The 11601-nt window shown below is 37.1% G+C and overlaps 2 protein-coding genes across 2 annotated transcripts in view; one reads left to right on the top strand and one right to left on the bottom strand.

Annotated features, from left to right (window-relative positions):
* LOC107685669 (probable glutamate receptor) overlaps positions 1 to 8101 on the top strand; it is a 10014-nt gene extending 1913 nt beyond the window's left edge. Inside the window, exons 3-11 of the mRNA XM_016482347.1 lie at positions 292 to 367; positions 2026 to 2057; positions 2200 to 2379; positions 2525 to 2751; positions 2928 to 3025; positions 4354 to 4571; positions 4673 to 4892; positions 6838 to 7082; positions 7280 to 8101. Of these exons, the coding sequence (XP_016337833.1) occupies positions 292 to 367; positions 2026 to 2057; positions 2200 to 2379; positions 2525 to 2751; positions 2928 to 3025; positions 4354 to 4571; positions 4673 to 4892; positions 6838 to 7082; positions 7280 to 7378 (1395 nt within the window). The 3' untranslated portion in view covers positions 7379 to 8101. The remainder of the gene's footprint in view (positions 1 to 291; positions 368 to 2025; positions 2058 to 2199; positions 2380 to 2524; positions 2752 to 2927; positions 3026 to 4353; positions 4572 to 4672; positions 4893 to 6837; positions 7083 to 7279) is intronic.
* Positions 8102 to 8158: 57 nt separating this feature from the next.
* On the bottom strand, positions 8159 to 11391 carry LOC107685665 (uncharacterized). The gene is made up of 4 exons (XM_016482338.1): positions 11242 to 11391; positions 11052 to 11131; positions 9747 to 10932; positions 8159 to 9568 (listed from the first exon to the last, which is right to left on the bottom strand). Exons 1-4 carry the CDS (start codon positions 11375 to 11377, stop codon positions 9552 to 9554), a joined length of 1419 nt encoding a protein of 472 aa, XP_016337824.1. The 5' UTR covers positions 11378 to 11391; the 3' UTR covers positions 8159 to 9551.
* Positions 11392 to 11601: the final 210 nt, after the last annotated feature.

Below are 11601 nucleotides of genomic sequence, written 5' to 3'. Positions count from 1 at the left end.
GTGTATATATATATATATATATATATATATATATATATCATTTAAAGGACATGCTGACCACTTATTACATTTATTAATACTAAATAGCCTATGTGTATGTAGAAAGAGGACTATAGTATTATTAATTGTAATAAAATAGACTATACATAGCGTATACATTTAATATTGTAAGTGTAGTAAGTCGTCATCATGTGTTTTTTTAATGTAAATATTATATATAAATATGTTAATATAGAAATGTTTTAAAATGTGTTAATACATAAACAGTCAGATTGTCTGTTTGGCTTACAGGTCAGAACCAGCAACATGTTGGGAATTGTCTCTTTATGCATAGTATTGCTGCTGGGGTCAGAGATCTGCATAGCAGGTATTTCTAAAGTTGATATATAATGTAAAAGATAAATATTCCTGTGTTCTGCAGTTACTGTGTTTTTGTCTCATGTGAAATTGTTATGATGTAATGGCATCACGCAGCACATCATTTTATTTCTTGTATTCCATCTTAGAATCAGTTCTGTTTCTGCAAGGAATACAATCGAGGCATTAATTACTTTTACAGCATCTCGTGTAATTTCATAAACAGCAGCTATGATGAAATCTGTGCCAACTCGTCTTGTCCTCGCTGCATGAAGTTCTTGAATTTCACAGGCCTGTCATATGATAAATGGCTGAACAGTCAGCTGGGCACATCATCAAAGATAGTGACCACATCCTGCTTGGCACACTTCATATCCCATTCTGACAGAGAGGAAGTCAGCCAGCTGAAACCTTCTCAAAAATGGTTATAAATCAATTCAAAGCTTTGAACAAGCAGAACAGTGTTTAAGTCATGCCAAGCTATGACAGCATGTCGAGGACCCTCTGTGTCTGTCATAAATTCAATAGGAGGAGCTGATGAGTGTCAGCATCACTTTATGGTGTTGATGGAGTCCTGAGGGCTTCGCCGAACTTTAGCTTCAGATACTCTTTGACTGCCCTTACCAGGCCTTCGTGATCAAGTGAAGAAAAAAAAAACAGTAACTCCAATTAGTCACAGTTCAGCCCTGCAATGAGATTGTTGTCTCTCACTTCTGAGAAAGTATAAAAACACAGCCAAACATTGCGGGTTCCGGAAACCCAGACGCAGCCATGCCATTCACTCATCAGCTCCCTGAGATTCGCAGACGGATCGAGGATGGGGCTTTTTCGCTAAAGATTGCTGCCGAACAAAAGGTTCTCTGATGACTCTGGCTACTTTAAGATGGAGCTATTTGTGACACAAATGAAATGCAGCAGGAAGTGAGACTCCCAGCCAGTGAACTGATTTGGCAGATCAATAGAGGAGCCACTGAAATCTTGGCCATGTCTCTCTGTGTCAACTTGAGGTCACTTTTGAACAAACGCACTCTTGAACAGATCTGAGGTTTTCAAAAGTGTTTACTCAGTAGGACTCTGTTTTGTTTATTGACTTCAATCCCTTGAAATTTCATTCAACCTTTTGTTTTAACTGAAATGCTTATTGACTTTATGAACAGGGTCCTATGATGAGATCTTAGTATTATCTACACTTGCGTTCAAAAGTTAGAATTTTTATTTTAAAGAAATTAATTGTATTCAGCAAGGTAAGAGATTTGAAATTAATTGCGTTCTATTCACCATGTATAACTGTTTCCACAAAAATATTAAGCAACACGACTGTTGTCAATATTGATATTTAGAAAAATGTTTCTTGAGCAGTAAATCAGCTAATTAGAATATTATTTCATATTTCTGAAGGATCCTGTGACACTGAAAGACTGGAGTAATGGCTGCTGAAAATTCAACTTCACCAACATGAATAAATTACATTTTAAAATATATTAAAATAGAAACCATTTATTTTAAATTATAATCATATATCATTATTATCAAATAAATGCAACTTTGGTGAGCACATAAGAGACTTCTTTTAAAAAAAAAAATCTTACGACACGATAGTGTATATAAATGTACTTGTATTTATAATCATTTTATTAATAATATTTTATTATAATTTTTCCATTTCAGCAAGGCAAGAGCTGATAGTTACCACCATAAAGGTAAGGATTAAAATAAGTTAAAAATGATCAAATGTTATGTTATTTTGTGTTTTAATATTATTTATATTAGCAATGATTTCATTATATGAATAATTTATTTAGATTATATTAACTTATATTATCTTACATTTTTTAATTTCAGCAAGACCCCTACACAATGAGCAAGGGCTCGCAGTTGGAAGGCTACTGTATGGATCTGCTCGCTGAGCTGGCTAAGAAACTGGGTTTCAAATACAAAGTTCACCTGGTAAAGGATGGAGCGTATGGCCGACAGGATGAAAGTGGAAACTGGAACGGAATGATTGGGGAGGTTGTTAGAGGGGTATGTGATGTGCTTTACACAATACACAGTAGTACTGGGATTGTACTGATGCATATAAATCAAAAACCAGCACGGCAATTAAATTATCTCAATGATATTAATCCTTCCTAAGTAGTGTCAAACCTTTCATGTGTTTTGTTCACAGGAAGCTGATCTCGCCATGGCTCCCCTCACTCTCACTGCTGCCCGTGAGAAGGCTGTGGGAATGACAAAACCTTACATGCAGACCGGAATCAGTATCCTCCTCCGCAAAGATATCGTTTCTGAAGAGGCCGGGTTTTTTGACTTCCTGTCCCCCTTCTCTGGGGAGACCTGGTTCGGCATCCTGATTGCATACTTTGTGACTGCAGTCTGCATCTGCATTGTGGGAAGGTCAGAGAAAGGAGGAGAACACCAGAGACACATAGAACAAGAGCCCTTACTCATTTACTACACTAAACATTTTAAACAATACTATTAGTAAAACTGTAAAACTGCTGTACTCTTTTCCAGGATGGTTTCTGAATAGGGTTCTGAAACTAAATTCTGCGTTTGTCTTTTCTATCAAGGTTGAGTCCATGTGAATGGAGTCAGCCTGAGACAGAGCCAAATCATTTCACTCTTCTCCACAGTTTGTGGTATGCAGCGGGAGCCCTAAGTCTGCAAGGTAATCATCTAAATTAATGTATGAGCAGTTTTTAGGGGTCATGCACTGAAAACCCCAAAGTCCTGACCCTTTGAATGCAGGAAATATTTGATCATCTTTCCAGTGTCTACCATATATTTTATGGCCATTTTGATCTGGTTTATGTACTGTTCGCTACATCTCTTGCAACATCTGTGGAATCTTCACCAAAATTATTTCAGATCAAGACTATAACAATAATGACTTATTGGATTTTTTTTGTGTGTTAAAAATTGTTTCGCATATCCTTATTGGTGCACAATGGAAGTTTTTCCTACAATAGTGATTTATATTTTAAGTGGTCAAGTTGAATTTCATGTTTACATCAGGTCCGTCAGGGTTAATTTAGTAGTATTTATATACTATTATATAGTTTTTATTAATATTATGAATTAGCATTTGTATTTATTTTTTCTGTTTTCATATTAATTTTGTTATTTGCTTTTGAATTTATTTGTATTAATATTAATATGGTATTATATTCATATTAAATTAACATTTTGTATTAATAATACTATTTAGGCTTAATTTATTTTTATTTCAGTTTTAGTTAAATTTTAGTAATATTTTTTTCCAGATGCTTTAACTTAAATTTAAAGTAATATAATATTTATATTATTTGAGCTTTATTTTAGTTTTTCAGACCTTTTTTTTGGTTTATTTTATATAACTATTTAGGTTTATTTTTTTATTCATTTTCAGTTATTTTAGTCATTTTAGTGCTTCAAATTAAACTTATTTTAGTTAGTTGCCAAGGCACGATTTCTAATTTTCATTTAGTGTGTTTTTCATCTAATAATTATTTTATTTCAGCTTTATTTAAACTAACAAAAATGCTTTTAATGGTTTTAGTCAATGATAATAACACTGCTGTCCGTAAACAGAAAATTTTCTAGCTAGCAGCATTTAATTTTTTTCAACCACAGATGGCAATAAAGAGGCCAAAGTAGTGCACTAAGTGCATTAACAAATCTCTGTCTCTGAAGCTCTGTCTTAGAGATGCTTTGGTGTAAGAAAACAAAACTTGGAAAATGTCATCGCTGCCATACCCTTATAGAGTCTGCAAAATTTCACGCCTGCACCTCCTACATATCAAAAGATATAAGCAATAATATACTTATATCCTTTAAACCGACTTTAAAAACAGGAATATGCAGCCCTACAATGTAATTTCCAGATACTGTATTGTCAGGTATATTTCACTGGTGTGCTTTATTGCTGCCTGCAGCTATTTGTCCTGCAAACTACTTTTCAGTCGTTGATAATGAAAGGTTAACGTCTTTTCCTCTCATTTGTTTTGCTTTCTGCAGGTGCAGGCCCTCACCCTAAAGCTGTGTCAGGAAGGGTTATCAGTTGTACCTGGTGGTTGTTTGCTGTGGTGCTCCTGGCCTGTTATTTTTCCAGCCTCAGTTCCTCTCAGGGGTCTGACTCTGCACCGCTCATGATTAAAGGTTTTGAGGACTTGGCTAATCAGGATGTAGTAGAATATGGAACACTCGCCGGCTCCTCCACCCTCGCCTTCTTTAAGGTCTAATCACATGAATTATATGCACATTCTTCTGATTACTCAAATTCATTCCTGCCAGATGTTACAGAAAAGATCTCCTAACATGTTTTCTTTTTGCACAGAACTCGAATAACCCATCTTACCGTCGCATCTATGAGCACATGGAGCGGAGAAAGAGTTTCGTGTCCTCCATGGATGAGGGTGTCCAGAAAGCAAAGGAAGGAAACTATGCTTTTATTGGTGAATCAGTGTCCTTGGACTTAGCTGTGGCACGGCATTGTGAACTGGTCCGGGCACATGAGGTCATCGGGATGAGAGGTTACAGCATTGTAACTCCTCTTGGTGAGACAAACATATTTAAGCAGTATTTTTAAAATGGATGTACACTGTAAAAATTATTTATCACAGTTGTAAATAAAGATTATTAGAGTATGTTTTACAAGAAAATACTATTTTAGTCTTTACTCTTTCACAAAATTGCATGTTAAATTCAGTGTGTTACTTGCTGTTTCTTTGTAATTATTTGTGAAATGTACTACAGTTTGAGTGAAATTGGATTTTTTTTTCCCCAAAGGAGTTTAAAAACGTATACATTAAAGCTATAGTTAATCAAAACATGCAAATTAGGTAAAAGTTTACTCATTCTCAGGCCATCCAAGATGTAAATGAGTTTATTTCTTCAGAATAGATTTGGAGAAATGTAGCGTAAAGTCACTAGCTCACCAAAGGATCCTCTGCAGTGAATGGGTGCCGTCAGAACGAGAGTCCAAACAGCTGATAAAAATAAAAAAATCACAATAATCCACAAGTAATCCACACGACTCCAGTCCAACAATTAATGCTTTGTGAAGTGAAAAGCTGCGTGTTTGTAAAAACAAATTTATAGAGGCATTTTAACTTAACCATCGCTGCTAGCCAAAATACTATAGTCCATAATCCATAAAAAAAAAAAAAAAGTGACGTGACATGTGGCCAAGTATGGTGACCCATACTCGGAATTAGTGCTCTGCATTTATCCCATCCAAAGTGCACACACACAGCAGTGAACACACACCCGGAGCAGTGGGCAGCCATTTTTTGCTGCGGCGCCCGGGGAGCAGTTGGGGGTTCGGTGCCTTGCTCAAGGGCACCTCAGTCGTGGTATTGAAGGTGGGAGAGAGTGCTGTACATTCACTCCCCCCACCTACAATCCCTGCCGGTCCAAGACTTGAACCCGCAACCTTTGGGTTACGAGTCCGACTCTCTAACCATTAGGCCACGACTGCCCCCTATAAAGTCCCCCCATAATAACACTTCCTCCAGTGAAAAAGTCTATCCCCTGTTGTCCTCTCACAACAAAATCCACATATTTGTTTTGAACAGTTTTGAGCTGTTTTTGCTTAATCTAAACGTATTTCTCTCCTGATTCAGACAAGATGACTTTTTCACTGGAGAAAGCAATATTATGGATTATGGACTCATAGCTGGAAGCAACTGTTTGAAGTTAAAAACGCTTTGATGGATTTGTTTCTTACAAACACAGCTTTTTGCATCATAAGACGTTAACTGATGGACTGGAGTCGTGTGGGATTATTGTGATGTTTTTATCAGCTGTTTGTACTCTCATTCTGGCACCCATTCACTCCAGAGGATCCATTGGTGAGCAAGTGATGGAATGTTAAATTTGTTCTAATGAAGAAACAAAGCCATCTACATCTTGGATTTTTTTCCATTTTTCCATTAACTATTCCTTTAACCTTTACCCGAAAAATAACTTTTTTTGGGATAAATTATTTGTTTAAAGAGAGGCACAAGACATCTTGATGTTTCAGCTGTTGCTGCAGTTCAATCCAAGTAGGGATAACTGCAGGCTGGAGCAGTGTGCCTGGCGAAAAATTAGGGCGTGCCGAAAGGTAGGGGCATGGATAAAGGTCTTTCTAACTGGTTAGGGTTAGGGGTTACGCTGCTTTCATGCCAATGTTGTAATTCCCGTAATTCTGAGATGACAACACGAGACATTCTACTCAGAGCTGATTTATGTGTTTCTATGCCAGCACTATCAATGCCAAAGCCTTCACATGCTCCAGAACACGTAATTACAATTTATAAGCTCTGAATGTTCTGTGAGCTACGACTTGGACCATGTAACAACTGTACCACCTGACCGCTACCAGGTTCATTTAAGCGCTACTTAAGCGCTACCTCTGAGTCACGCCACCTTTTGCCATGCCCATTACTTTGATTACTTACCATTGTCTCGTTCAATTTGCAGTGAATGGTTTTAATGCCACAGTATGTTTTGGAACAGGATCTCCCATGCTCAAGAACCTAAGTGTGGCTATCCTGCAGCTGAGTGAGGCTGGGGAGCTGGCGTACCTGCGCACTAAGTGGTGGGCTAGCAGCTGTATACCGGATAGTGCCAAAGGCTCGTCTCTGAGGGCCCATAGCATGAAGGGCATCTTCCTGGTTCTGGCTATAGGCCTTGGGATTGGAGTGCTGCTCTCCTTGTTTGAACTCACCTCAAAGTCTCGCAGCACTGCAGGGGAGCAGAAGGCAAGTAATGCCAATATAAACACACACACTCACACACACACATCTGAATGAACTACCACACTTGGAAGAACATTTACAGGTTTTTAGTGGTTGTTAAACTTAAGCACAGATTTCAACTGTACAGTAGCACATTTTGATATGTGTTTTTGTTTATTATAATACAGTCTGTGAAAATAAACCTGTTCTCATCCATACAGAAATCCTGCTGCGCAGTTTTGACTCAGGAGTTGAGCCAGCGTTTGAGAATGATCAACACAAAGGGAGCCCAGGAAACCTCAGACAAAAACAAGGCATAAAATGCTCAACAACACTGATGTAATATGCAAGTCTTACATAGCAGAACGACTTTACTGTTCATAGGTTTGTACATTATCTGGTGCTAGGTATTATTACTATTTCTCAAGTTAGATAATTATATATTTTTTTAACATTTTATATTTTAACTGATTTAGATTAGATGTACTAAATTTCAGATAGGGGAGAGTGGGGTGAGTTGATCCAGTTTTTACTAATGGTGTGTTTAATGCGAGCACATGACAGTAATGGGTCCAACTTAAATATGTACAAAAATTTCAGGAGGTGGTGCATCCTTAGGAATAATCACTTTGGGTCTAAAATAAACTGCTTTCAAAATATGGGTTTCCAAAAAAAAAAAAGATGGTCTCTTGGCTCAACTTGCCCCCAGTGAGGGGTAAATTGAGCCTAGGGAGAGGGTAAGATGAGCCACATGGAGTTGAACTGATTATGGTGAAGTAAAACTGAACATTTTCACCTCATGCTAAATCAAAGGAAGAGAAATTAAATAAAAACAACTTCGGAAAATCAATGTGTGAGCCTTGTGATGGACTGGCCATCCATCCAGGGAATGTCCCCACCTGTGGCTCAAGACGCTGAGTTAGGCTCCAGCTCCCCATGACCCTAATAAGGACAAAGAGGTTTGGATAATTGAATGGATATATGGATGACGTCTTAAAAGTTTTATTTAAAGATACAGTTCACAACTTTGAAGGCATTTTTTTCATTATTTAAAAATTTCAGAACAAAATAAAGTATAATTGAATAAATAAATCAAAAATCAAACAAACTGCAATTGACCTTACAGAACCGGGCTAATAGTATTCAACATCCCACTTACAAATGTTGCAGGGAAATACAATTTCATAAAAACTTAAATGGCCAATTTTCATAAACAAGGCCTATTTAAAATGTAAAGTTTAAAACAAAGAACAAGTAAAATGTTTGGTCTAAAATTAATGAATTATAATGTAGAATTACAGTAAAAATAATACTTTATCATAAGAAGGGGTGAGCCACTGGCTCAACTTAGCCCAGGACTTTTGGCTCAAATTACCCCACTCTTACCATTTTAACAAACTTGTATTGTCCAGCAGTTTAGAGCTAACATCATGCTAACAGTACAGCCTCATATTATAACTTCCTAAAGCACAAATACATGATATTTTTTCAGATTTGTCTGTAATTGTTCAGACACAAGAAGCATGAGTCCTTGAACATAAAAAGATCACTTTGAACAGCAAAAAAATGTTTTTTGAACTTAAATGTAGTTAGCAATTATTCCATAGGCCTCTCTCTATCACAGGGTGAGTAAAATGGACAACTCTCATATATTTGTGGTCACATCACCAATTTTGTTTAAGGTTGTCTAGAAACAAGGGGTGGCTCAACTTCCCCACAGGCCCAAATCACCCTGCTCTCCCCTATTTTTATACATAATTTAATAATAATAATAATAAAAAACATTTTACATTTAAATCAAGCTACCTGTCTGTTCAGTAAAGCGGTTGCAATGAGACAGATTTTTTTAATCTTGCAGCAAAATATCATGCAGTTTGTATTAGATTATTCTCATACATTCCATCTTGAAACAATATAGAAACTTTTTAGACCAGAATTATGAATCAAAAATGTTAAATATAAAATATATTTTGTTAATGAATGACAAAGATTGAGGACAAGTAAAAAAGGAGTACATTTGATTTTATGTTTGTTCAGTTATGTACACCAGAGGAAATGCTTGTAATAAATTCAGAAATGCAAGGAAATGCCTATAACAAAGTACAAGTAAAAATACATAAAATGATGTTAAAAGCATACTACTCTTACTATCACAAATGAGGTATGCATTCTGGCACCATGTATATTAATGAATTAATAAACCCGATTTAACACCCAAGTGTGATTGCATTTTTTAACAAACATGAGTAGAAACATATGTTTAGATTTAAACTGTGAATTGCAGCTTCCAAATGCAAAAAACCAAATGCAACATTCCAAGCTCCTTTTGGAAAAAATATGAATTTTGAGCCCAGATAGCATGAGATGATGAGTAAGATTTAAACAAGATAATACTTGTACAAAGGTTTTCTTCCTTTAGCATCTGTCTATATCCATAATTGCAGTGTGGAATTTTATTTCAGTTTCTTAAGTTTCACATGCATGTTTTGTTTTCTACAATGTTGATGAATCTAAAAAAAGATTAAAAACCCACCATAAATTAACATCAGTTAGATCTCTTGGAAGGTCAAATAAAAAGCGATTTTTGTCTTACTCAAGCTCTAGACATTTCAACCAGCATGAAAAGGGCATTCATTTAACATAATTTATCATTTTAAAAAAGGCACTGTTCTGTGCCTTACGACTCACCTCTGAAAAACAGTGGTGAATGGCAGCGAATCTCACACATTTTCTGCTCAAACAGAGCATTCATTTCCCTCTGCAGTGTGCCCATTGTCTGCTGCTGGTTGTCAGGGAAACGGGATGGCAGAGTACTCAGGTCAAGGCTGTCCAAACTACTTAGGCTGCTTGATTCACTCTCAACGAGGTTGTGACTATTAGGAACAGAGTTTTTTGTTGCAGAGTAACTGCACTGAGGGAGAGGGTACTGGTTGAGGAAGTCTTTCCTAATGTGATGGGGTGTGTTTGGTGGCAAGGGCGGATGGCGTCTTGGGACGCTTTGTGATCTGCGTCCTTTAAATGGTGAATCTTTGGAAGATGGTGTGTCTGGGTCATTCATGCGTCTGCTTAGCACAGGGGTTGCGGGGATTGACAATGGCTGCCACTGAGGGTTAAGCCTACCATCTAAAGAACGTCCAAATTTATTCCTGAGCACCATGTTTCTGGTGTTTAACGTTCCACTGGAAGGATCTAGTATACCATCAGGTATTGGATGAAAATGTAAGGGTTCACACTCATGTGTAAGTTGTTGAGGTTCATACATCTCAGGTTCCTGCTCTGAAGCCTCAATGACAGATTTAACACCTGAGATCTGCTTCGACAAGGGCTGATTATTCAGTCTAGAAGCAGGAACCTTCATCTTAGATATTGCTACATCTGCAGGCTCACACTCCGGTTTATTTCGTTTTGGAACAGTCAACTCTTTGGTATCCTCAAGGTGTGATTGAACCACAGTCTGAATGTCAAAATCTGAACTGTCTTTTGAATCAAATGCGAAGTTGGTGTAGTCCGTAGTCACTCCTGCTCCACCAGAGCATGTGATGGAGGACAGGTGGCGCCGTGCCTCATGAGATCCTTCTGGCTCCTGAAAACAGACCTTATGTGCCCTTCTCAGGGGTTCACTTTGAGCTCCTCTGAGCAAAGATGCAGACTGTGAGGTGCTCCTGCTGCCTTTCGAGCTCACGTCATCACTGTAACGTCTGTTTAGAAAGTCTTCTTTGGTGTAGCAGTCGGCTGAGCCCTTCACCACTTTTGCTTGGTTCTTTCCAGCACCTTTTCGCAGGAAGTTCGGACCAAAAGATGTCCTTGTGCCATCTTCAGAGGTCTGCATAAGGGTTTTCTGGATTAGCTGCTTTACTGCGTTGCCTGATTTGACCTGGTAATAAATATATCAGCAGAACAATTTTATAATATTAAAATGGTGATTAACAACAGTCAAAATTTCTAAACAATGACAAAAGATAGATTTATGCAAAAAATCGAATAAAAAGTTACCTTTCCTGTGATGTCATTAATGGCAACATGGACAAAGATAGATGCTTCTTCCATACCTTCTAAATAGACATGTCGATAGCCTGTGGAACAAGGAAATAATAGAAGGCTGACTGACTAAATTATTGAAAAAATATGTAAATATATACATTATTCTCTGTCCAATAATGTCACAGAATGGTATGTAATTTACCTGGCATCATACTTTTAAATGCTATGGTTCTCTGTCCAATGAAGTCTCTTCCAATTGGATCATGGTCCCAAACCATAAAGCGTACTAAGGCAATCTGAGGCATGTGCAGCGTAAACACAAGTGTCTCCTCCCACATGGGGTTAAAACCTGTTAATGTGGCATTAAAACATGGGCAATGTGTTACATTTGGCTGCACTATACTAAAAAGATTTGTGAAATGAATGATTTTTCTGTATATTTTAATATATAATAATGTAATATAATAATATATTTTAAATATAATGTAAACCTTCTGTATTACACACACACACACACATACATATGCAGTGGGTATAAAAGACCCCCCCCCCCCCCACCGAT

This window comes from Sinocyclocheilus anshuiensis, unplaced genomic scaffold (genome assembly GCF_001515605.1).
Source record: "Sinocyclocheilus anshuiensis isolate Anshui unplaced genomic scaffold, SAMN03320099.WGS_v1.1 scaffold257, whole genome shotgun sequence".
NCBI lineage: Eukaryota > Metazoa > Chordata > Actinopteri > Cypriniformes > Cyprinidae > Sinocyclocheilus > Sinocyclocheilus anshuiensis.
This window is presented reverse-complemented; position numbering and strand designations above follow the sequence as displayed.